Below are 27,058 nucleotides of genomic sequence, written 5' to 3'. Positions count from 1 at the left end.
GATGGCAGGTGCTTGTGACTTGGGACAAAACAGTGGGAAAGTGGAGCAGGCTTGAGAGGAGGGCTTGGGGAACAGGCCTTGCGATGCCCGTTTCATGGGCCAGGAGAGGTCAGTGCACCAAGCGGTTTTAGAAAACGACTTGCCAGGCAGATGGCTTTAACACACAGGGCAGAAATTAAAATCAGTGCCAGATTAGCCACGTGATTTATATAAAACCAAGCTCTACAGTCTTTATATTATCTTTAGAGGAGAAGCAGTTTTGTTCAGTGTCCAAATGTAGAAAATAAATAACTCTTTAGCTCTGTCCTGGCAGAACAGGTGAATAACTCCAGCAAGAAATGTCACCTTCGGAAAATCTCCTCTAAATGGGGGCTAATAATACAATATTTTGCAAGGAATACGCTCTGATAAACAGTTGACTCGCTGAAGATCAGATTAACAAGCTCATGAGTTGTAAATATAAAAGTTGTTTGCAACACTGGAAAAAAATCACGTGACCGTGTTGTTGACAGCCCATTAAGAATCCTGGAGGGGATCCAGCCATGATCTCACCCGTGGGTCTACGTGTGCACACGCTCAGAGTGTACACTCAGGTGGCTTTACTGCCATAGACAACGCAGAGGGTGGCATCCCTATCTGAGGAGTCTGGCCCCGATGTGGGTAAACTACACCTTTCCTTCTCCCGCTGCGTCCTGAAAGGCTGCCAGAGAAGCAGGATAAGCAGTCGGAAAAGCAACTCTCGAATCTCTGGTGGCAGGAGCACCCGCATCGTGTCTCCCTTCTCACCTGCATTGTGCTGTCCCTGCAGACTGCTCTCCCAATTCTTTGAGCAGCTCTCACTTGCTGGGGAAGCAGTGACTCTGTGTTTCTTACTTGTGGAGGCCCGAGGAGTGCCCAGTCTGAATGCTGCTGGGCGTGGGTCATTGTCTTACCTAATTCAAGTGGCCACCCTCTATGGGGAGGCCACGCTCACAGCTCAAGGCTGCCCTTCAGTCCTGAGGGCTTGGCTGCAATGTTGCCCAAAAGAATTTCGGGAACTGCCAGCCAGGTTTGCTTGAGCCGACTTAGAGGACTGCGGTGAGGTTTTATCAGCTTCTCTTTAGATAGACATCTGCAAATCCATCAGAAATAAGCAGGAGTGCACCTCCAGGCATTGCTGATTTGAGAATCATGCACTGTGTCTCCGATTATACAGAGTCTACCTACTGTTATTAATTTATAATTCTTATTTTATTTAAAAAAAAGAATATTACCATCTACTTCCAAGGGGTAAGGAATTCTCTGCAATACCCTCCCCTCTGCCTACACTTCCAAACCCCAGGTACCTTTAAGAAATTTGTGTGACTGTTTCCAAATTGAGTATCCCTAACTATTTAGGTCTTTCCAAAAGTGATGGTTCGCCAGGTCAGGGATGATATTCTCCATGGACTCTGTTCTGCGACCCCTTCTTCCTCCCTCACGTCAGGAAGAAGCCAGGTTTCTGCTCTACCTGATGGGAATCTTCAGATGAGAAAAGCTGTCTCAGAATTTGCCTACAGCATTATAAATCAACTATACTTCAATTAAAAAAAAAGAATCTGAAAAAGAAGATATATATAACTGAATCACTTTGCTGTACACCTGAAACTAACACAACGTTGTAAATCAACTATACTTCAATAAAAAATAAATTTTTTTTTTAAAAAGTTGCCTGAATGTCATTCTTACAGTGAAGGATATATTTTTTTTGTTGTTTTTTGTTTTTTTTTAGAAGTGACTAGTTTCAGCAGAACTCAAACAACTGGACACAGCAATAACTGTAAACATTTTAATTCCAAAAACAAAGGTATGTGCAAATGTCCTGTGACACGGTAAGGATTGCTTGGCTTGGAAACAGGTGTGCATTCCTGGGAAGTACACAGCGCTGGGCGAGACGGGGCCTGGCTTCTTGCAGGACATTGCTGTAACTGCAGTTAGCATCATTCCTAGGTGGCCCTCCGTGACCTGCCTCAACTAGACTTCTGCACTCATGTTGCTGGGGATGGTTGGCTCCTTTCACAGGATGCTTTGGACGTGACTGCATGCACTATCACATTTTTTTTGCAGTAAAGCTGTCACTGGTTTATACTTAACATCTGCATAAATATTATAAATAAGTGAGATGTTTCTCTATATGTAGACTGAACATCAGCACGCTGATGGTGTGATACGCACTGCTGTCTGCCTCATTTTCACAGTAACAGTGACATACAAAATGCCAGTCGTTTAGCATGCAGCTATCTTATTTTCATCAGGACCGGAAGGAGTTGTTTATGTGCTCTACTTGAGTTGTCTTAAGATGTTAACATGGCTTTTATTTGAATTTTCCAGTTCTGGGAGGGATGCTTCCCGTGTCTCTCCTCTCTGGGGCCGCGAGTGCCAGAGCAGGAGGGAGGCCTGGTGTCAAGGTTTGTGTTCATCACGTGAGATATTTTTCAAGAACCTGAGATCAAGTTATTGTTTTGTACACAGCACTCATCTTCCACAGGATGGATCTCCCGGCTCTCATTCTTTGCGCTGTTTAGTTTGGGGGAGCGCAGGGGAGAAGCTGGGCGGGCTTGCGTCCCTCCCCGACGGCGTGGCTCCTCCGGCCCGAGCTCAGCTACTGCTCGTCGGAAGCGCTCTGCTGGGAGGCCGTGTCGTCCAGGCCCATGTCCTCCTGGCTTGCTCTTCTGCACGTCACCCGCAGGTTCTCGGCCACGTGGCGATCTTGAAGCAGCCCCTGCTCGGTGGCCTCCGTGGGTTCGCACGGCTCGGAAAAGTGCTTCCAAAGAGAAAACAGAAGCAACAAGTGATGGCTCAGCAAAGGTGATTGCTTCCCCTGATGACCACCCCACGGCTGTAGGTACCAGCCGGCAGTGTGGCAGGAAGCTGGGGTCAGAGTCTAAAGTCAGGTCTAGTTACAGAGGACCAAAGAGGGGGGGTCTTTGAGGACAGAGCATGCAGCCCGAGCCACGGGCAGAGGGAGGCGCCTCTGCACACAGGGACCTCTTCTCGGGTAACCTGGAAAAACATGACCTTGGGCAAGAGGTCACTTGTGAGCCTGGGTTTCCTGAGTTTGGGTCAATGTCACTTCATATACATTTAGTCCTGCACAGCTGCTCAGTCCTGCAGGTTTGATGCCAAAGAGTAATACTGAGACCTTTTTATTGTGGCTGCACATGGTCCCAAGGACCCAGCCATCCCTGTGGGAGAGAGAATTTGCCAGAATTCCAGAGCTGCATCCACAGACTGTCTTAAACACACATTGGGGGTGGCAGAGAGCTGCGATACTTTGTGCACCGTTACTGAGGAAATGAAAAAAGGGAAGTTTGTTTATGTTTAGCTATCTAACGTAAACTCCTAAAGTAACCGGGGGCTCCAGGATGCTCATAACCCTGCCCTGAAGGCCAGCACACCGTTGCTGCAACGCCGTGGCTCTTAAGGTGGTGCATGCCGGCCCGGTTTCAAGGTGGCTGGAGGTGCCACTGTATGGCTTCTCCTGTGGGCGGGGGAGGCGCCGGCCTGTAGGGCTTCTCCCTTTGGGAAGAGGGTAAGGGCAGAGCCCCCAGCATCCACCTCCAAACACCCACGCCCGGAACCAGGCGGCCAGCAGCCTGTGGCTCTGCCCCTACGCGGGCAGGACGGCGTGGGAACGTTCAAACGGAGCGTGGAAGTCTCCAGCCTGATGCCGGCTTTTGCCTTAACGTCTCCGATTTCTCCCTCCCACCACAGTACAGAAGAGAGCGGCTGGGTGTTTACTTACGTACTTAACTTGTGAAGCCCAGTTATTCATCCAACGCCAGCCAGCTTGGGATTCTCGATAAGGGACCGTGTATTTGGGCAAAGTCCTCAAAACTAACATTTAACTGCGTAAAAGTAGAAGGCCATCTCGGGAACCACCGTAAAATCTGGTGGCTCGGAACTGATGGTGAACTGCCTGCAGTGCTGATGTGCGTCCTTTCCTCTCCCTCAGCCAGAGGAATGTGGAAAGAGAAGGTTCTGTCTGCACCCGTGGAGAACATGCCCCCCGCCCCCGACATCCTGGGTTCAGGGCGAAGGGGACTCTGACACCGGCTCCCTCCATCGCCTGCCTGGGCGTTATCATTACGGGACACGTGTGATGCATCCTGTCCGCTTCCGAGCGTGGCCAGTACAGCTCCCGTCTCGTTGCCTGTTTGTTACTCTGGGAACCCTACAGGGGAGGTGATGGGAGCCTGCAGGCCCGGGGGACCGGGATCATCGGCCAGGAGTGCCCCCCACCCCCCGAGCCCCTTACCCGTGCGGGCTGGCTGGTGGTCCTGGCCGAGGGGCCCAGGGTGATGTTGACACTGCTGGAGGACTGGGTGTCGCTGGTGTTGCCCCCCTCGGCGGCAGACAGCCCGGAAATGACCAGGACGCTCGAGAAGCTCCTCTTGCCAAAGAGGAAGCTGAGGGTGGAGCTGGTGGACGAGCCCAGGCTGGACCTGATGAGGGCCTCGGCCCGCTCGCGGACGCTCAGGTGGCCGGCAGCGGGGACGGGCGGGGGCTGGGAGTGCAGGGACGCCGCCGAGGTGCACGGGGATAGCCGGCTGCCTGAGAGCCGCCGGGCCAGCTCGTGGACCGACGTGGACGTCTTCAGGAAGGCCGGGTGGCTGTCCACAATGGGGCCGGACGAGCGCAGGATGGGTGGCGTTTGGCTTAAGGCCCTGGGGGCCTGGACGGACTGAGTCCTGCCTTTTCTCCTCCCTTTAAAGGAAAGCAGAGCAAAATAGGTAAACGACAAGGACCTACTGTAGAGCATAGGGAACTCTACTCAATAGCCTGTAATAACCCATGTGGGAAAAGAATCTGAAAAAGAACGGATATATGTATATGGATAACGGAATCGCTTTGCCGTGCACCTGGAATTAACACGACATCGTAAACCAACCATAAATTAATTTAAAAAAAACAACAACACATAAGTGTGGGAATTAAAGAGAAAGAAGGGAAAAAGCAAGGGCATTCAAAAAGTCACTTATCTAGTCAACCAGAAATTTCTAAAAAGGGGGATTAAAAAAAAAAAAAGCAGAACAGACCAGCTTGCCGTGGCAGGCAGCTGCCAATGTCAGTGTCTGCGTGGTGAGGCAGGCGGGCTGCTCTGCGGGGCCCGAGGGACCCAGGCTGGCCTCCCACCTTCTGGGCTGGGATGGAGGGCTGGGAGCCCAGCTCGGGGCTCCACTGAGGCCTGAGAACTGAAGGATGGGGCGGGGGTATTGGTGTGGGCCAGAGGCCAGGGCGATGGGCCTGTCGGTTTGCCCAGGCCTGTCCTGGGTTCCGCACCGAAGTCCCTCGTCCCTGGGAGCCCCTGTCCTGGGCAAACCCGTAACGTGGCCTCATCAGGCAAATCCCATCTTGTCCCTGCTTCAGGACTGGGTTCCCGGGCTCCTCTGATAAGCAGTGATGAAGGGAAAGCATGTAGGTTTGCATCATGTTTAGCTGCCTTCGAAAGAGGAAAAAAGGGTTGAGCCACATGCTGTGGCCTTTTTTTTCTAGAAAAGTTTTCCCTTAAGATCAAGGTCTTTGAGAGGAAGCCCTCCCCAGCCCAACTCGGGCGTGCACGGCCCGGGTTCCCACGTCTGTCAGGGCTCCCAGCTCCCTTTGGCCAGTTGTCCCTGCCCTCAGGGGTCCTTCCTGGCCCAGCTCTTGCTGAGACTTGCTGAGATGAGGCCTTTATTTTATTTTTTATTGGAGTCTAGTTGATTTACAAATGTTGTATTAGTTTCAGGTGTACAGCAAAGTGATTCAGTTATACATATACATATATCCACCCTGGCCTAAATCTAAAAAAAAGAGAGAGAAAAACAAGGCCATTTTGGACACAAGGGACTGGACTGCCCAAGGATTTGGTCCTGGCACATCTCTGGAGGAAGGCAGGCTTAAAGTGCCTGTCTTTTGCCTGACTTACCTCTGTGGCTTTAGAGACTAGGTGGGTGGAGGAGCCTTGAGCTTGCTGGAACGCTGAGTTCCTTAACTTAAGCCTCAGTACTCACCAGGGTCTAATTTTAAAATATAATTTTAACCACAAGGTCCTACTGGGCAGCACAGAACTATATTCAGTAGCCTATGATAAACCATAACGGAAAAGAATATGAAAAAGAATGTATATCTATGTTTAATCAAATCACTTTGCCGTACAGAAATTAACACATTTGTAAATCAACTGTACTTCAGTTTAAAAAAATAAAAAATAGGGCTTCCCTGGTGGTGCAGTGGTTGAGAATCCACCTCCCAATGCAGGGGACACGTGTTTGAGCCCTGGTCCGGAAAGATCCCACATGCCGCGGAGCAATTGGGCCCGTGAGCCACAACTACTGAGCCTGCGCGTGTCTGGAGCCTGTGCTCCGCAACAAGAGAGGCCGTGACAGTGAGAAGCCCGCGCACCGTGATGAAGAGTGGCCCTCGCTCGCTGCAACTAGAGAAAGCCCACACACAGAAACAAAGACCCAACACAGCCTAAATAAATAAATAAATAAATAAATATTTAAAAACAAATAAATAATAAAAATAAATAAAATATTATTTTGAAGGGGGCAGCTGGTGATGTCACGGTGCTACCAATTGCCCTACTGACGTGTCTCCAGGAGTGGCTACAGTTACATTCAATGGGTAAAAATAGAGGGGGCTGCAGGGTGGGTACCCCCAAGGAATGTCACCTCACCCCAAATGCCCAAGTGATTAACCGGGCACCTGGTGATTCTGAAATATTTATGTCTGTCTGTGGGAACACGTGAGAGTGACACATCTTTTGCGAGATAACTCCTTAGGGAACAGATGTTACTGTGGACATTCCCCGGGTCCCCTCTATAGCCCTGCCCCTCCCACAGCAGCGGACTGGCTGAAACGGCCCTCCTGCCTCACGTTGGCCTTACTGCCATGCGCCCACTGTGATGGTGGGCGCCCATTTCCAGAGGGCACTGGGGTTCCCACCTGGCTCCCTCCTGCCCGTCTGCTGAGGAATCGGGGTGCTCCCCCTGCAGTGCTGCTCACAGAGTGGGACTGGGATCAGGCTCCCTGGGCGAGTGCAGGCAGCTCCCTGGCATATGGGGCTCCCACCCGGGGATGGGGCCCATCTGAACGGTCCCTGCTGAAGAGCTGAGTATGTTACCCTTATAGAAGAAGAAAGAGGGAGAAAGGGACCCTGACGAATCAGAATTAAGAACAGAGCTGGTGATTTGTTAGTTTATTCAGAGCTTGGCAAGGCCAAACATCTGTTTGTGATTTATACTGTAACGCTGATTGCTGCCCCAGAACAGTCCACATTCATCCGCAAGACAGCGATTTTGATGTTGGAGAGACCACCCGTACTTAGTGGGGGAACTTAGCTCATTCCAGTAACAAAGGGACAAAGACCCATCTGTGTGTCAGAGGGGAATGGTCTGTGTTCCATGCAAGATGGGGTAACCCCTGCCCCGATTTCACTGCTTCAGATTTTCTTGGGTTTTTTTTGTCGATCTTGATTTTTTTAAAGTTAATTTTGCAAATGGAACAAGTACGAAACCAAGCTAAATACATCTATGCTACTTACTATTCTATAGTTTAACTTAGTTTGCCAGTTACTTCATTATCACATTAGGAGTGTTTCTAGGGAAAACCTCCTTAGAACCTGGGCTGAAATTCCATATAAATTACCCTCCCCTGTTCATTATCCCAGCACTATTCCTTTGTCTTTGATTGTTATCTGAAAGGTGGTGGTGCAAATCCTTAGAATAGGATAGAAGAGAGAAATTATATGTATCAAATGTTAACTATTGAATCTAGATGAAATGTATGTAGGTATTCATTGCCTTATTCTTGAAGTTTTTCTGTACTTTAAAAAATTTCAAAATAAAACACTAAACTATTAAAAAAATAGGATAGAAGAGATAGCCTTCCTGTCCAATTTGGGATTCAGATTCGTTACAAATTCCTAACTGCTCTCAGCAAGCAGACCACCAGCCTCCACCAGTGGGCCAAGTCCCCGTCCAGCAAGAAGTCTGCAGGTTGTCAGGCCGCACTTAGGGCTGCACAGTGAGTTCCTGGCCGTTGGGCGTGAGGGCCCGCGAGTCAGGCATGAGGTGCTGGGCACCCACACACTGTGCCCACCTGGGATCCCAGTCCTCTGAGAGTCTGGCAAGGGCCAGGATGGGGATACTCGGCTGGGGACTGAAGCAGGGACCCAGGGAGAGAGGGAGCAGTTGGGACTCCAGTTATGGGCACTGAGCCTTGGGCACTGTGAGTAAAACAAGAGTCCGTTCTTAGAATTTCGTTCACATTCACCCTTGAGAGCGGCTCAATCATTGCTGCGTGGCTAGGCTTCTCTGTCATGCCCCGCCCAGGAAGTCAGGTCCTTCACCTGGGCCCCGGGGACTCCCACAGGGCACAGCACACTGGTCATCACTGGGGGCCCAGTTGGGCCCCCCAATTCATATGCTGAAGTACTAACCCTGGAACCTCAGGATGTGACCTTATTTGGAAAGAGGGCTGTTGCAGGTGTCATTCGTTAAGATGGTGGTCGTAGCGGAGTAGGGTGGCCAGATCCAACGGGACTGGTATCCTCATCAGAAGGGGAAATTTGGACACAGACATGCACACAGGAAGAATGCCATGAGAAGATGAAGGCAGAGATCAGGATGAAGCTTCTACAAGGGAAGGGACACCCAAGATCACCAGCAAACCACCAGAAGCCAGGAGAGTCCAGGGACCCATTCGCCATCATGGCCTCAGAAGGAAGCAACCCTGCCAACACCTTGATTTTGGACTTCTGGCCTCCAGAACTGTGAGACAGTCTTTTGTTGAAGGCACTGAGTTTGTGGTACTTTCTTACAGCTGCCCTAGCAAAGGAATACAGGTTTGTTCTGAGGGATATGGGAAGCCATTATTCAACAGAAGAATGTCCTAAGTTAAAATACTGTCGGGGCTTCCCTCGTGGCGCAGTGGTTGAGAGTCCGCCTGCCGATGCAGGGGACACAGGTTCGTGCCCCAGTCCGGGAGGATCCCACATGCCGCGGAGCGGCTGGGCCCGTGAGCCATGGCCGCTGAGCCTGCGCGTCCGGAGCCTGTGCTCCGCAACGGGAGAGGCCACAACAGTGAGAGGCCCGCGTACCGCAAAAAAAAAAAAAAAAAAAAAAAAGAAGCCCAATGATGGAAAATGCACAGCTGGTTTGGGCTCTGGAAGATGCAGCTCCGACATCTGCCACGAAAGCCCGTGACTGCTCCCAGCCTCAGGCTCCGGCAGTGAATGGGGGCGGGCGGGGGGGCGTTCACAACCTATGGGGTCTGGATTTTAGGACAGGAAGCAGCGCTGGCCCTTTCCAGGCCACGCAAGCGCTGGCACAGCTTCGCTTCTACGAAAGGGAAGAGGCATCTCACTGAGTCAGAGCCCATCCAGCACACCCATCTTCGGCTCTTTAAAAGCCTGCAGCCCCGCCAGCCAGAAACCCCCAGACTCCAGCCTCCCTCTGGTTCCAACAAGTCACCTGGTTAGACGTGCCAAGTGCTCAGGAATTTCTCCATTTGGAACCTACCTTGCATTTTCCCATCTGGAAGATCACTTTATGTGATTTTGAAACTTAAAATTCTCACGAGATAACAACTGTTAACTAAGCAATGAGAAACTCCTGGCTTGAGAGCCCAACACTGGAGGCCTCTGGCTGGGCGACTGCTCTGCTTGGGGTTGGGGCAGACGGCACGGGGCGGGGAAGGGGGCCTTCTTCCCCCTAAGCAGCTAATGGCAATCACTTTGCCCATCTACCTACCTATCTACCTCTCCCTCCCTCCCTCCCTTCCTTCCATCTCTCATCTATCTTCTATTATCTAGCTATCATCTATTGATTCATCTCTATCTATCATGTATCCATCCATCCATCTATCTATCATCTATCATCTGTCTTCTACCTATCATCTGTCTGCCTCTCTATCTATCTATCTGCCATCTTGCCCATCTTTATATAAATCCTCACTTTTTCAGTTAAATCCTCAGCCTTGCTTCCAGGAGACAGGGACCATTCCTCATTACTCATTCGGCGCAGAGCTGGCAGGGGAACACGCACAAAAAGGCACTTAATGAATCCTTCTGGATGGTAAAAGCACTGAGGCCAAAAGGCGAAGCCACTAACAGGTTTTGAAGGGCAAAGCTGAGCGCCAGTGTGCCAGCAGGAACCAGGGCCAAGCATCTGTCTCTCCCACATCCACCCAGGCGCGTCCTCTGCGGGCCCTTGGGGTCGTCTTTTCTAAGCCAGCCCCCTCCTCCCAGTGGACTGGGGTTTTGGAACTTCATCCATCTGGTGGAGCCTAACTGCTTTTAAACTTTAAACTCAGCCCAGACTTGAACAAAGCCACCCCCTCCATCCGCACCTGCTGGCACCCTTCTTCCCTCTTTTCTTATGCTCTGAAATGTCAGGTGTAAGTGCAGGAAGGGGAGAGCTGTAGACAGTGGGCAACGGAGAGCAGGAGCCTGGCTGCCTCGCCACAGACTTGGAGAGGGCAGCTCAACTCACAGAAAGACGAAGGCACCATCATGGATCAAGAGCTACAACACAGCCCGACACAGAGGCACGTGAGCCATAGGCACTGAATGAGTGAGAGGTGGGGTGGAAGGGAGTGACTGCTGGACCAATGGACAGACACATGGCTGGCTGGCTGGTTGGCTGAGGTGATGGATAAACAGATGGATAAAGGTTAAATGCTGAATCTAACACATGGAGAGTTGTTTTCTGAGTAGAACCTATAAGAGTCGTGTATATTTGGGGCATCTTTTGTCCCAACGCTGATTTTTCCTGCATAAAGGGGCTCTCAGAGGTTAGAACGACAACGCAACCCACAGTGTTGGCCAGCGGGACGACAGGAGCCTTATCAGTAACATGAAGCCCCCGCTGCACCCACCTGTCGTCCTTGTCCCTTCAGGGGGTGACCGGTGGCGGCTCCCATCCTTTCTGGGCTGTTCCGAGCTGCTCTCCCGGCTCTCACCACTGGGGGCGCTGCTGCCGCCTACGGGCGGGGCGCCCCCGCCGTCCGCATCCTCGCTGTTGCCAGCGCCGGGCTGGCCGGTGGCATCGCAGTCCTTCCGCACCCTGTGAGAGGGAGAAACGCTTCAAGGGTTCTCACCAAAACATTTCTGATTGCCCTAAACGCCCCATCACGTTCGTGTCCAAATCAGGATGGCAGACTGGACTCTCCAGGTGAGCAGCACACCTGTGACGCAGGTGGAGAGAGGGGCTTCCGTTCCCCAAACCTCAGAGTCTGATAACCGAATACACCACGCCCGGATGAAGAAGCAGCAGGTCCCACCAGCCACAGGGACCCTCAGCTCTGGGGCCTGACATGGAGCTCTGCCAGATTCAGACAGAACATCTTAGAATTCGCTCCAACTCACCAGGGACACCGTTACAACGGGGTGAGAAGACTTACGGGATGAGAGATGAGGGCCAGGTGGGAGGAGGGATTTCAAGCTCCGTTCTTTTTTTTCTTTTTCTTTTTTTTTTTTTTTGCGGTACGCGGGCCTCTCACTGCTGTGGCCTCTCCCGTTGCGGAGCACAGGCTCCGGACACGCAGGCTCAGCGGCCATGGCTCACGGGCCCAGCCGCTCCGCGGCATGTGGGATCCTCCCGGACCGGGGCACAAACCCGTGTCCCCTGCATCGGCAGGCGGACTCTCAACCACTGCGCCACCAGGGAAGCCCTCAAGCCCCGTTCTTTGAGAAAGATGTGCAACAGACACTCCCAAAGACCCATAACCTCGGCAGTTCTGCAAGGACTCAAGCCCAAGTCTCAGCCCGTGGATGGAAGGGGGAGGGAGACAGACTCATCTGATGAAACAAAGGATGTGCTGCGGCGCACCTAGGCACGGCAGTTTTCATCTTAGGAGGAAAGAGCCATGGACAGTGACATTCCAACCAGAAGCCCTGGAGTCGCAGCCCCGCCCCATCCAGCACCCGGGTAAATAACCGGGCTTTGTCGTCAAGACCCACCTTAACCACTTGGTTCGGAACCACGCCCTGACGCTGTCCAGGGTGACGGGTCCGCTCCAGACGTTCCTCAGCTGCCTGTGCGTCCCTAGGTAGGAGGTGGTGAGCGGGGAGACATACATGGGGTAGCCCAGGGGCTGGTCACAGGAGGAACTGATCAGGTTCCGGAGGACCTGCTTGTGGTTCTGGATGCTGCCACGCTCAGGATTGCAGTTGCGGAGGAAGATGAGCTCTTGCTGCTGCCCCGCCCAAAGGCCACGGACACACTCTCTGTTCACCTGCAGGGCGGGGAAGACGCGGGGAGAAAAGCAGATGGCGGGGGCCACCAGCAAGTTGGTTCTGGGTCTGAGTACCTGGGACTGCAATACTTTGGCCTAAAGCTTTCATAGTCAAGCCCGAATGACAGCCCCGTAAGGTGGATGTGATGCCACTTTCACGGGGCCACAGAGATCAAATAAAAAGGAAGGAAGGCTTTGTTTCAGCGCGGTGGTTTGAAGCTATAGGAAGAAGAGAATCTCTGGGAAGGGAGTTCTTGGGTTCAGGAACAGGTGATTAGAGGAAGGTCTGGAATTTTAGAGAACTGTAAAGTCTTTAAGAATAAGCTAGGGGCTTCCCTGGCGGCGCAGTGGTCAAGAATCCGCCTGCCAGTGCAGGGGACACGGGTTCGAGCCCTGGTCCGGGAAGATCCCACATGCCGCGGAACAACTAAGCCCGTGTGCCACAACTACTGAGCCTGCGCTCTAGAGCCCGCGAGCCACAACTACTGAGCCCATGAACCACAACTACTGAAGTCCACGTGCCTAGAGCCCATGCTCTGCAACGAGAAGCCACCACAATGAGGAGCCCGCACACCGCAACGAAGAGTAGCTCCCGCTCGCCGCAGCTAGAGAAAGCCTGCGCGCAACAAAGACCCCACACAGCCAAAAATAAATGAATGAATGAATGAATGAAAATGAATAAATAAATAATTTAAAAAAAAAAAAGAATAAGCTAGATCCTGACCCTCAGCGACATGTGTGTCTAGCCTACCAGGACTTCTTGCCAAAGCTGTCACCTGCGCACCAGCTCTCTGGTGGGAGAGGGCCCTGGAGGAGATGCACCGCCTGCCCCGGGGGTGCCCTACATGCTGGCCAATGCTGCCCCCCAACCCTGGGACTGTGGGTCTAGACAGAGGATGCTGGCCCAGGGCGAGGGCATCGGTGCCAATCCATCCTATTTCTTCTCACATTCCCTCCAGATGGGAGGCTCGTGCCAGCTGGGAAGGATGGGCCCCATACCTTGATCACCTTGAAGCTCAGGAAGCTCCTGTGCAGCATGATGACCTTGTACTCGTCCGTACCCTCGTCTACCACGTGCCGCAGGGTCAGCAGCTCCTCCTTGTTGGCCAGCACGGCGCCCCTCCAGGCCGGGTCGCCCTCATGGCAGATGACCACTTTCTTCTCAAAGGACTGTATGGCCTCGTAGAGGACCACGGGGTCTTCGTACTCGTCGGGGCAAGTGAACTGGTCCTGGGGAAGGAAGTCCATCTTCGGGTCAGGAGGACCAGAGAGCTGGCCCAGGTGGGTGCAAGGCCAAGCCCACCTGCACGTCTCACAGTTGCCCTGAGTGGATGGAGGACACCTTGCCAACCCAGCACCCTTGGCCTCGGGGCCTGCTAGGCAAGGAGCTTGTGGCTTAGGTGCCTATGACTTTTTGAGACAGCGTGGGCACTTCTGATGTCATTTTCTCTGGCCAAGTCCCCTCTTCCATCCTAGTGGGAGATCACCACCTCCTAGGGGTCTTGAGGGTACACTGTCACGGACACCGTCAAGAATATGCGATGCTTCAACGCTTAGTTACTAAATCAGAAGCCCACTCATCAATGTCATGCCGAGGAAAGGGATTGCGTTTTTGAAAGGTCATTTCCTCCCCCTGATGTTTCAGGCTTATACTTTTTTAAAAAATGGAATGTTTACCTGGTGCAGCTTCAGGGACATCCTGAGAGCTGGGGCAACAACTGTGTGCAGCAGGTCGATGTCTGCAAACACCCACTCATCCTGGGCTGTTATTCTGAAGTCACCTTTGAAGAGGGTGTGGAGGCCGTACAGGAAAGAATCCAGGCTGTGAAACAAAGTCGAGTTTGTTCCTTCATACGGAGCAAAGGTGTTCAGGCTCCTGTCACCCTGAGCTGGCCTGAGTCTCCCTTGTGTCACCTCAGGAAGGATTTTACTGTCTTTAGGCTGATCCAGCAGAGGTCCCACTGAACACCTGACACTGCAGAACGTATTCAGACCCTTGTGACAACTGCTATAATGGTCACCTTCAGGAATAGCCACTGATGCTCTGGATCCCTGAGTGTGATGGTGGAGGTCCTGGTCAGAGCTGGCCTGCTATGTCCACAGGCAGATTGAGTGCTGAGACACGGGGCCGTCTGGTCCAGGAGCCCTGGGGCCTCCACTTCTTGGGAGGGAGGCAGGGAGGCCAGGGGAAAACCCAGGCCCTTCCACTGGTCGTCTCTCTGTTTCTGGATAGCGCTTTCTGACTATGTCACTCATAATAAAAATTGGATTCTCCCACCATGTGGAGAGAAAATGACACCAAATGCAATCTCAAATTGGCCATTTAGATTCTCAGAGCACATCCAGCTCCCAATCCCACCCTTTTTTTTTATGTTTCTAGGCTTTTTGGCTTTGTTTCCGTTTCCTGCATGTAATTGAGCATTGCCTGGGTGGAGAGCAGAGAGGTGCCCGAGGGACATCTTTCACGGTCTGGGTCCTTTAACTTTTGGATCAACGCAGGGAGTGGGTCTGGGAAAGCGACTCACCCTGTATTATGAGGGAAAGAATGGTTCTTCCTTCATTCGTTGCCTCGAGTTCCAGTGAGACACTCAGTCACAGCCTCCTCTAAACACCCTGGCCTCTAACAGCCCTGAGCGGGAGTGGGCAGCTGCACGAGAAACAGCATCCCTGACGGGGTTGAACTGGGACAGAATGAGCAGGGAAGTGTGTGTGGAAGCGACGCTCCGAGGATGGAACTGAGGAAGATTTAATGAGCTGGCTCGCCGAGCAAGACTTTGGATTCAATGCAGCACGCCAGACCCACACCTCAGGGAAATAGCTCCACTGTTGGCTGTTGGAGCACGTCGTTGCGAAACACCCCAGCATCATTAACCTCCTTCCAGAACTCCCTTGAGAGGGATGCCAGGGCTTGGAGTCAGAGCAGACCGTGGGAAACGGGAGCAGCCAGGGTCTAGGCAGGTGGGGCAGATGCTGTGGCCTCGAGGAGCCCGGAACCTTCCAGAAAGAGTCCAGGAGGCAGCCCTCCTGAACAGGCTCCCCTGACACAGAACAGAGACTTCCTGGAGCTGTCTGTGGTCCCGGGAGGGGAGGGGTGGACCACAGAGCCAGGCTGGAGCAGTGCAGAGGCGGGGAGGGAAGCTTTGAAACGGTGCTAACTGCTGTCACTGAAAATGGTCCAAAATGCCCCTGTCATCAGATAGGAGCGAAGTCCTGAAAAGAGGGGGTTAAACGTGGGTGGGTTTTTTTTCTGGAAAGGATTAGAAGCATGCCTCGCTGCTTGCACACAGACGTAGAGAAATCACTCCTCTTGATGTGGGGCTGGGGACGGTGGCAGAGGGAGATAGAGGGACCTGCGAAGATGCCCAGAGCGACATGGGCAGATGGGAGAGGAGAGCCGGAGAGGCAGCCCATCCTTTGCTCGGCGGCGTGTGAAAGCAGCCACAGGCCCGACTGCCCAGTCGGGAAAAGGCCCTTCCACAGGACCTCACTGAGTGCTTGTGAGCCCATCCCAGGTCCCCAACGGTAGATGCTTTACCAGTCCTTTCTATTTTCAGAGGAAAATGACACTTTGTGACGCTTACTGCTGTTCCATTAAAATGAGTCTCAATGCACAAATGAACGTATCTATGAAACAGAAACAGAATCACGGGCACAGAGAACAGACCGGTAGTGGCCAAGGGGGAGGGGGACGGGGGGGAGGGAAGGATGGGGAGTTAGGGATTAGCAGATGCAACCAGTTATCTATAGGATGGATAAACAACAAGGTCCTACTGTAGAGCACAAGGGACTGTATTCAATATCCTGTGATAAACCATAATGGAAAAGAATATAAAAAAAGAATGTATATATATGTATAACTGAATCATTTTGCTATACAGCAGAAATTAACACAACATTGTAAATCAATGACACTTCAATAAAAAAAAAAGTTTTTTTTAAATGAGTCTCCGTGTAGAAAACAAAGCCTGGGGTAGAATTCCACTAGATTGATGGTATTACCCCTAGCACCTTAAAGGTACAGGCATCCTAAAAATAAGGGTGTTTCATTACCTGCCTTTTAATCTCAGGAGAATGAAGAGGAGGAAGGCAGAGATGTGACGAGCTGGGAGGCTTTGTGGGGGAGAGCAGAGGTCTCCAGGTCGCCTGCAGCACATTGCTGACTTGGAGCATTATCGGGCTTCGTCTTGTTAAGACTCTACTGAGGGATGACAGGCTCCCACCCCCAGGCCAACAGCTGGAGTGGGGAAACAGGGTTACATCTGAGTCGATCAAGGTTGGCCTTCTTGGGGACTAGAACAGCCAACGCCCGGCCCCCTAGTGCTGCCTTTATTTACTAAGTTTTTAGCACGTGTGCAGTGCCATGTAAGACCGGGCTTATCTCGGTGCCGCGGTCTGGCTCTCTACATGTGGATGTAGAGATTGTCCCTGCACTGAGGACTGCTTGGCAACAAACTCTATAACGGGCCTTCTGTACCTCTTCTGCAGCACGCAGCCCATGTTCCATGGCATCAGGACTTGAATTATTTGTCGCCTTCATAACTGTGTGTGCATGTGTGTGTGTGTGTGTGTATGTGTGTACACAAGCATAGGTGCACATTTGTGTAGGTGAAAATAAATAACTAAATACATTCTGTATTTTTTCTGTGTGATGAATAAAAGATCCTCTTCATTGCTCTATTTGATTCAGATTGCTCTACGTTGCTCTAGGTTGCTCTAGGTTGCTCTACGTTGATTCAGATTAAGGCTTTTTTGTGTGTGATTTCAATTTTTTTCAGCTTTACAGAGGTGTAATTGACACAACTGTAAGATATTTAAAGTGTACATCATGATGATTTGATATACATATAGATTGTGAAAGGCAGATTAAGGCCTTTGATTTGGGGGTTTAGGCTTCCTTTTAAAGAAGTTTTAAAATATAATTTTTTTTAAAAACTCATTGGAAATAGGAATTTATGAACTCCTAAAGGTGTGGCTTTGAAAGATTAATGTTTTATTTGTCTGATAAATGGAAGTTAGAGAAGTCTAATTATGATAAATATCAGGAAATATAGTAGTTTATATACGTGTGAGTATTGGAGATATCTGGATTATTCAAGGGCAACTCAGAATTTTAAATTACACGGATCTTGAACCAACTATACAAAACATTAACACCTTAATAAACAGTTTTTCAGTGAACAGATTTTTTTAAAAAGTACCAGCTCTGAGCAACCAGAAGTGAGGCAGAAAGGTTGATACCTTACATTTTTCTGGTGGTTTGTGCATTACTAAGCACCTTCCATTCCATCAGCTTAGCTCATTCTCATGGATGCCTGTACAAGATATAGTATTATAACCCTTTCATATAAGAGGAAACAGGCCAGAAAGAGTTGAGAAAGAGGATGAGGCAGGTGGGAACAAATATTCAGCATCTCACGTCACACTGAAGGAGCATGGCAGCCTCCTGGCCACCTACCTCTCCAGAAAACACAGAGTTTCTTTAAAGAAAGAACACTGGAGAAGAAAGCAATGGTCACCCTCAAGTAGCTCCAAGGCATTAATGTCCAAGTGCTGCATGGACCAGCTATGACAGCAAAGCTGGAAGGATGGGAACCAGAAGCTCCAATCCTGAGCTCGAATCTTGGCTCTGATTCTGTTGATATCTGGGGAAATCTCTTGTCCTCACGATCATCGATTCTTTTCTGGGTCCATCCTTAGGATTGAGTGTGTCCAGGGGTCCGTGGAGGCTGGGGGAGAGGCTTGCTAAGAATCTCTTGACATGGGGGGCGGAGTGCAGGTGCATGTGGTTGGAAAATAAAGGACATGTGTCAGTGTGGGGAGGGGACAAATACACCCCAGGGTCCAACATTCATTGTCCCCTGGGACCCATGCTTGAGTCTGAAAGGCACAGAAGACGTATCCAAGGGGTCTGGGCACTCAGAGTGCAGGGTGGCAGCCACTCCTAGAGTAAAGGGCGCTGGGCCAGCAGGAGAGGGCCAGGTGCCACCCCAGAAAGACGGCGGAGTGGCCCAGAGCACAGGCCACACTGAGCTTGGACAGCCATGATGCCCACGTCAGCACAACTCAGGCCAGGACAGTCAACAAAGGGAGCTGAAGTCGGTGAGGAGGAAACGGCAGGCACCGTGGGGTGGCCGAGCCACATGGATGGGGGCGATCTGAAGAATTCCTGGGGGCAGGTGGGACTAACTTTGACACAGTGTAGCAGTCAGGATCTAGAGCCTGGGCAGGACTCTGCCATGTCCAAACATCGCACAGACCCCAGCTCTGGGCTTTGGTTTATCCAGCTGTAAAATCGGGGCAGTAATAGCACCTACCTCATCCTCTTTCACACCTCGAGAGAGGATGAAATGCATCTACTCGCTTCAAGCACTTAGCGCTGCTCCCAGTACCCAGGGAGCGCACCATCCATGTTCACCGTGATTGTTATTCTCATTGTTACTGAACTGGAATGTCAAGGCAACACAGGCTTCAGACATAAACCAAGGACGCTTATCTTGCAGCATCTCAGATAATCAATGGAGAGCAATCACGTGGTGAAAGGATCGCAGCAATGTGGTTCCAAATAAATGCCAGATAAATTGAGAAATAATACTTCCCAAGCGAGAACTAGCTAAAAGGCAAGATTTGATGAAAAGCTTTTTAAAAATACATTTGGCCTCGTGGCGTTCAAGTGCTTCTGGGCCTCCACATCAATGCGATCAACTGCTATTATCTAGTGAAAGATGCTTCCCGAGGCTGGCCAGAGTACCAGGAGCAAGCTGGCTGCAGAAGAAATGATCTCCTGGCAGCTGTTCAAAATCAAAACTAGAGGGCTTCCCTGGTGGCGCAGTGGTTGAGAGTCCGCCTGCCGATGCAGGGGACACGGGTTCGTGCCCCGGTCCGGGAAGATCCCACATGCCGCGGAGTGGCTAGGCCCGTGAGCCATGGCTGCTAAGCCTGCATGTCTGGAGCCTGTGCTCCACAATGGGACAGGCCACAACAGTGAGAGGCCCGCATACCGCCAAAAAAAAAAAAACACTAGATTTCCAGACCCGGCTCCCAGAGAGTCTAAGCTAGCGATTTGTGATGGGGCCCGGGGCCTATATTCTAAGCTGCTCGGGTGATTCTGAGGCGCCAGGGGTGATTCTGGGGACCAGAACACCCAGACGTTTCAGGGAGCTTGGGCAGGTTGGGCAAGGCTGGTCCAGGGCAGCGAGCACGGTGTTAGCTAGGTGATGGAGAGTGACAGAAATGATGCCCACCAGCGCCCGGCCAGCGACGTGGAAAGAGAGGGAAAAAAAGGCACCTGGGGACTTCCCTGGCGGTCCAGCGGGTAAGATTCCGCGCTCCCAGTGCCAGGGGCCCGGGTTCGATCCCTGGTCGGGAACTAAGATCCTGCACGCCGCAACTAAGACCTGGTGCAGCCACAATAAATAAATAAATATTTTAAAAAGAAAAAGAAAGGCGCCTGCCAGCAATGCTATCCCTTGAGAATGTCCCGCCAGATCCCTGCCCCTCCAGCAAGTGCCCTAAGATTAATCAATGTACCTCCTTGTACAATCCAGGTGCTTTTCAATCCAGTGTGCTGGCGCTCGGAACAAGTGAGTTTGGGCCCAAGCTCTTCAGAGCCGAGTCTTGGTTTCCCACAGCCCTCGGGCTCTCCTGGACGTGAGCCCCACTGGTTTCAAAGCCAGATTTTATGGGGCTTGTTTTCCTGGTTCAGGTGCCCCAGCTGGGGAGCCCAATGTGGGCCTCAGACCCCTCGCTCCTCAGGGGGGACCCCCATGGTGGTGACTTCCCTCCCACTGTGGGTCGTCATACTGGAGGGGCAGGTTCTGACTGGACCGTGTCTCCGCCCCTCCTACCCTTCTCCATGTGGCCTTTTCTAATATCCTTAGTTGCAGAAACTCTGTCCTGCTAGTCTTCAGGTCATTCTCAGGGATAGTTGTTCTATGTGACGTGGTAGGTTTGGTGTGATCGTGAGAACAGGTGACCTCAGAATCTTCCTACACCACCATCTTGAGCTGAGCTGGACGACTTGATTTTAATCTCTGGTTCAGGACCGTGCATCATGTTTCCTTTATTTCTCTTCTAGATCCTGATTTCTGAGTTTCCAACCCCAGTCTGTCAGGCAGACCTCAGTCTTGTCTGCAAGAGGATTCACTGTGACGTCTGGCCCTAGTTTGGGGTCTCGTCTCTGGTAGAAGGTCGGCAGGGAAACTGAGATTACGTCCAGGATTCCTGAAGAACGCTCTTTTCCTCAGTCTGCTGTGGGTGAGAGCAGTGTGGACATGGTAGATGTGACCCCAGACTATGAAAGTGACCTCCTGCCACAAGGTCATCTGTAAGGGCTCTCAGCCTCCAGCACAGGACATCTAGGGCTGGATTGTTTGTCTGTCGTTTTTCAAGCTTGCATTTATCTTGACATGTTCTATTCTCTTAGAAGCCTAGTTACTCCAAGAATCAGTAAAATTTCTTCTTCAAGCAAACATGTTGCTGCTGTGAATGCAGCCACCTTCTCACCCCTTATCTCTATAAATGGACCATCAGCCAGGATCCACTCATCACCTCTCATGTACTTGAAGACAGTCACCAAGCCATCTTTTAGCCCCTGTGGTCAGTGAAACTATCTTGACTTCCTCCTAGACATGCCTTTATATTTGTATGCTCTTGTTCAGTAGGAGACACAGTTCTACAAAGGGGATAGGCCCCAAACTCCAAATTAAAACCATCATCAGTGTTTGCTTGTCACATCCCTATTAACTCATTCTATCTCCGTAACATATGGACTTCTTATTTGAAGACATTTTACATACCTGTACTCTTTTGCTCACTTGCATTCAGCTTATCATTTCAGCTGATTCTCAATTTGCTCATCCTCTCTAATTTTTCATGCGTGTATTTTTATTCCTTGAGGATAGCCTATCAAAGCTATGTCAGTGCTGTGAAGTCAAAATATTTCCCCAAGAAACCCATCAAATGAAGCAGAGCTTGTGACTTATGCTAGGCTGCTATATAAGACTTATCTGTGGAGTAAGTGTTCAAAAATCATCTGTTAGTCTTTAATACTAAATATGTGAGAATGACTTGTTAGGTCTCAGAACGTACACTTAAGGGCGATCATAAGCCACTCCTACTTTGAACATAAATAAAACCGTACTGAATAAAATATTAGCAAAGTGAATCCATCATTGCATAGATAGAATGTATCGTGACCAAGTAGAGCTTATCTCAGAATTGCAAGGATGTTTTAATGAAGAAATCTATTAATATAACCCAGTACATTAATAGATTTAAGAAGAATTTCATCTGAATGTGAGCCCTCAAACTTTGAAAGAATTCAACATCATTTCCTGATGAAAGCTTTAGCAATCTAGGAAGAGAACGACACTCCTAAAGATGAAAATGGTCTAAGAGAATCCTAAAACAAACCTTATTTTTTAACGCTAAAATATGACACTTGTTCCCCATTAATGTCTGGATTAATGTGAGGATGCTGTGTTAGACCAAATAATGGTCCTCCAACATGTCCATGTCCTAATCTCTGGAACCCGTGGTTATGTTACCTTACAGGGCACAAGGAATTTTGCAGATGTGATTAAATTGAGCATTTTGAGATGGGGAGATTTTCCTGGATTATTTGGGAGGGCCCAATGTAATCACAAGGATCCTCATAAGTAAAAGAAGGAAGTGGGTGAGGTCGAGTTTGTCAGAGAGAGATTGGAAAAGGCTACACTTTTGGCTGGGAAGATGGAGGAAGGGGTCGCTGGGATGCAGGCGGCCTCTAGAACAGGGGATGGATTCTCCCCTCAGAGCCTCCAGAAGGAATGCAGACACCTTGATTTTAGCCTAGTGAAACCCGTTTTGTACTTTTGATCTCCAGAACTGTAAGACAAATAATTTATGCAGCTGTAAGCCACCGAATTTGTGGTAAGTTGTTACAGCAGCAATTGGAAACTAACACAGATGCCCACCTCCAACTGGAGGTCAGAGCCAATGGAACAGGAAAAAGAACTGAGGTATAAATATAGGAAAGAAAAAGGCAAAAAAAAAAAAAAAAAGAAAAAGGCAAAATTGTCATTATTTGCAGATATGTCTTTCCAACAGAAAATCAAATAGAATTAATTGAAATAATGTTTATAACAGAGTTCAGTAGAGGTGCCCAGGATGAAATCGATATAAAAAACTAAATACAGTAAGTCCCCTACATACAAACGAGTTCCATTCCGAGAGCACATTCGTTAAGTCCAATTTGTTCATAAGCCCAACAAATTAGCCTAGGTACCCAACTAACACAATCGGCTATATAGTACTGTATTGTAATCGGTTTATAATACTTTCCACATAAATAATACATAAAAAACAAACACAGTACAGTAAAGTACACAAAAGCACAACCACTTGTAGAGGATGCACGCATGTGACAATGTACGCCAGACACATGAACTAACTTACATGATTGGGCATACAAACGGACGTTCGCATCTTTGAAAGTTTGAAACTTGAAGGTTCGTATGTAGGGGACTTACTGTAACTTTCCTGTATACCAGCAGTAGCCAATTAGAAAATGTGACAGGAAAAAAAGGATTTTATGCATGATCACAATAAAACTATAAAATACCTAGAGACAAGTCCACTAAGGATTACAAATCTCCAAAAAAATGATAAACTATTATGGAAAGACATTTAAAAAACTGAATGATTACAAAGATACACCATATTATTGGCTGATGTCCATTCTTTCCCCAAATTAATCTGTGAATTTAATATATTCTAAATCAAAATTCCAAATGAGGTTTTTATAAAATATGAGTCTAAATTTCACCTGAGGAGAAAATGAGGAGAAGCAGGCCCACCATAAAAACAAGTGCACCTTAAAATACGGTACAGGACTGCTCAGTGAAGTGAATCAGTCCCAGATAATCAAATCTTTCCCTAGACTAGCAAGAGTATCATTCCCAGATTTATTTCATCACTATGTCTGCAACAAGCAGAGCCAACATGGAGTATGAGAAGCTGTTTGAAACAAACAAAAATATCCCATCAAAACAAGGCTGACCAAAGCAGCTGCTAGGCATGGTGCTTATTCAAGGAAAAAACAAATAAAACAGACCAAGTGAGATTCACCTGGATCAGGAATATTGGAACAAGTAACACAAAGAACAAGATCGAAGAAATCTGAAAATATGTTGTATGGGAATGGAAAGAGAGAAATCGTTGAAGCATTTTATTTGCAATTTGTAAAGAAAATTTGAAATTTATTTAAAAAAAAACAACTTCCCATTGATCCAACAAAAGATCATGTGCTTGGATGCTGTGAATATCTGAAGACTCACTTTGTGATGTGGAGTCCAGAATCTTCTGAAGCCCTTCTCAAAGAGTATTCCCTATTTACAGGATTAGAGGGGACTGTTTTACAAAGCCCACGAAGGAGGCTTCTGCTAGACTTTCAATCATCCAATTTGGTCCCAGATGACCACAAAGGGAACTGCCTGGGTCTCGTATGAGGCTGAGTCAGGTAGGAGGGAAGAGAGGGGCTAGAAGCAGGTCAGCTCCTCTCCAGAGCATTCCCTGGAACACAGATCGACACAGTACTTTAACTGGTGAGCATTTCTCGTCTATGAAGAAAATCATAAAGTTCTGGGATGTGGGTGTTGAAAGACTAGCTGTCACAAATTCTAACCACCTTGGTTCTCACCTTTTCCTCTTAGTGACTCAAGGCCTCCAGAGAGGGATGGAGGGACTGCCAACCACACCACGTCACCCCTCACCAACGCACACACGTCACGGAGGACGCCTGTCCATGGCTAGCCAACAGGAACGACGCAGAGCCATCCCCTGCAGGAAGGGCACTCGGAAACATCTTCGACAAGTCTCCCTGGACTTGTTTACCCAATGGCCAGGCGCTGTGACGGCTGTTAAACAAGCACATGTGTGGCTTTTGCCCTTAAGCAGCCTGTCATTCCACCTAATAACCCCCAGACACACTCAAGTAGAGTATCAGAAGGACCCCTTTGCAGAGCACCGGATCAACAATACAACACAGACATCTTGAAGAAAGTCCAAGTAAAGGAGAAACCACTACACAGAAGCTCTTTCTTTTTCAGCTCCCTGGGTCTGTATGATTCTCAGCCTTGGTTGCATGTTGATGCACCTGGGGAGCCATAAAAAAGTCCTGATGCGTGGTCCACCCACAGGGGTCGTGATGTGATCGCTCTGTCCTGGGGTAAGCCCTGGGCATCGGGATATTTACAAGCCCCTCGGGAGATTTTCATGTGCACCAATCAAGATGCCTCTGACAGACAGGCAGAATCCAGAACATCCGGTCCACAATGCTAACTACCAAAGGGGCAGTGTGTGAAACGGCCACCAACCGGGGTGATGAGGAGGTGACTGATGAAATTCACACGAGCGGTTTCCCTGAAGAAGGAGGAGGTTGGGGCAAAGAGCACAGCTTCATCTGTGATGCCAGCTCAGGGGCTTGTTTGTGAAGGCAAGACCTCAGGGACCGAGGGTGAAGGAGGGTGAAAGGGGCCAGGAGAGAGTTTAAAGCTAAACACAAAATTGTTCTGTTCTTTAAGAAGAGAAACTTGCAGAAAGAGAGTTTGAAAAAAACAGGAGAAGCAGCATCCAATCATCAAAGCCCCACAGAGTCAGGGCAGGGCAGGGGCTGGAGTTAAAGCACAGAAGTGACAATTTTCTTTTGTGAAGAAAAACGGGGGAAGGAAACTAGCGTTTTTTTGAGCATTAATTCCGCTAAATACCAGGCTAGGTGCTTTGTATGCATGATTTCATTTAATCTTCCCAGAAAATTTGCAAGGAACCTTGTAACATAGAACACCCTATACCCAGAATTCTGGGGTTTTGACTGTTCTGTATTACTGCTGTTTCCACATCTAATTCTCCAGATCACCATGGTTAAAAAGTCTTCTCAGAGGCCCAACATGATTTATTAGGGAGAGAACACTCTGGAAGAAGTAGGAGCAGTCTAACTTTAAAATAAAGAAAATGATGGACAAAAATCTGTCCAACATATAAAATGCCAACTGGTGTCTGTGACAACTGTTTCCCCAGGTACCTGATGGCCATGTTGTGAGCCGCGGTCCCCAGAGCTCTCCGACCCAGGATGCAGAGCGCGAAGGACAAAGTCACCAGAGGAGAGTCCTCGTCACTGTCTAGGCGCTTCGAGGGCTGGAAAAACAAGGATGTTAATTCAGCTTTCACGTGGGTTCCGGACCAACAGACAACTATAAATGCAGAGGCTTTCCCTGTGTCACCCACGGTGGTCTCCCGGGCCCCATTAAAGTGACCTGACAGATGGGAAACTCTGCTTCCTGAGTTTCTCTTGAGGTTGGACGTGGAAAAAAAATTTAAATGGGGAAACTACCTTAGGAAAGTAAAGGGACTGACATGAGGCTGGCTAGCCTATTTCCCTGGAACTGTGAATATGGCACTTCGAGGTCAGGAAGATGGTGAGAGCTTGCAGTCAAATGAACCGCCACCTGACCCTGTGCAATGCCCACCTTAACCCTGGGCATTGTCCACCTTAAACCCGGGCAATGCCCACCTTAAACCTGGGCAACGCCCACCTTAACCCTATTCAACGTCCACCTTAACCCTGTCCAACGCCCACCTTAACCCTATTCAACGTCCACCTTAACCCTGTCCAATGCCCACCTTCACCCTATTCAACGCCCACCTTAACCCTGTCCAACGCCCACCTTAAACCTGGGTGACGCCCACCTTAACCGTGTCCAATGCAGGGCACAGGCACACCAGCAGGGAGAGAAGAAGTATGGGAATCAAGTGCAAATGAGGGTTTTCTGTTGCCTCAACAACAAGAAGCCCAATGAGCTGACCATAACTCCAACAATTAAATGAAGGGGGTCATCCATAGCTTAAAAAGAGGGGCATGGGGAGATGGAGAAGGAATTTAAACTTAAAGACTCTTTTGCAAGAAAAGAGAAATAATTTCATTTTTATGAGCCAGCTGAGGAAAGAGGAGTGCCACAACTGTGGGGATAGCCAGGAAAATCAGTAGATTCTTTGACTATTTCAGCCACCAGGAGAGGCTCAGCGTGGGTTAAGATCTCAGCATACATTCTTCTGGCTGCATCTGGAGGAAGCAGACTCTGCCACCTATTCTTTCTCCCACCTGTTTTCCATCACTCATGCAAAGGTCAAGGACCTGGGCTAGTGTCATAATTTGGTTTACCCTCTACAGGTCACACAACACACCTCATCAGCTGCTGAGAAGGCCATTTCAACTTGGATCTACCATTTCCTTCAAAAACACATTGCGAGAAGCTTTCCAAATCCTGAGAAGCAGAGATGACCGACCCCCTCCGCTTGCCTACCTCCCCTTTCTCCTCCTTGTCTGCTTCCTTGTCTTCCTTTTCTAAGATGTCATTGTCCTTGGTTTCATTTCTAAGAGGCTGCTTTCATCTCCAGAAGTGTCCTCAGCACGTGAGCAACGATGCGCGCGCACACACACACAAACCTATGGGAGTAGCTTGGACCATCTGATTGCTAAACAGAATGTGCTGGTCCACAATTCAATACGTCAGCAAATCCTCTCCATTTCAGCACAGATATACTCTGTACAGAAATCTCAAAAAGTAACTCTAAACAAAGAAGTGTCCAGAGTTTTAAAACCGTGAAGGAGGCTTAACACTGCACTGACTCTGAACACAGTAAAGAGGAAAACGTACCTTCAAGGCCCCTTCACTGGAGACATGGTATATGAATTCTTCCATTTCATTTTGCTTAATTATTAAACAAATATTTTTCAAATACTAGTGTCCTGGGACTTCCCTGGTGGCGCAGTGGTTAAGAATCC

General features: G+C 49.5%; 1 protein-coding gene across 1 annotated transcript in view; it reads right to left on the bottom strand.

Moving 5' to 3' along the window:
* Positions 1-2,620: 2,620 nt before the first annotated feature.
* Positions 2,621-27,058, bottom strand: part of PCNX2 (pecanex 2) — a gene marked incomplete at its 3' end in the record, with an annotated part of 308,773 nt that continues 284,335 nt past the window's right edge. The window contains exons 28-34 of the mRNA XM_079712418.1: positions 25,298-25,410; positions 13,918-14,062; positions 13,240-13,470; positions 11,966-12,240; positions 10,878-11,069; positions 4,277-4,721; positions 2,621-2,782 (exon numbers count right to left, since the gene is read on the bottom strand). Coding sequence (XP_079568544.1) covers positions 2,621-2,782; positions 4,277-4,721; positions 10,878-11,069; positions 11,966-12,240; positions 13,240-13,470; positions 13,918-14,062; positions 25,298-25,410 — 1,563 coding nt within the window. The remainder of the gene's footprint in view (positions 2,783-4,276; positions 4,722-10,877; positions 11,070-11,965; positions 12,241-13,239; positions 13,471-13,917; positions 14,063-25,297; positions 25,411-27,058) is intronic.

This window comes from Hyperoodon ampullatus (assembly GCF_949752795.1).
Source record: "Hyperoodon ampullatus genome assembly, chromosome: 1".
Taxonomy (NCBI): Eukaryota; Metazoa; Chordata; class Mammalia; order Artiodactyla; family Ziphiidae; genus Hyperoodon; species Hyperoodon ampullatus.
This window is presented reverse-complemented; position numbering and strand designations above follow the sequence as displayed.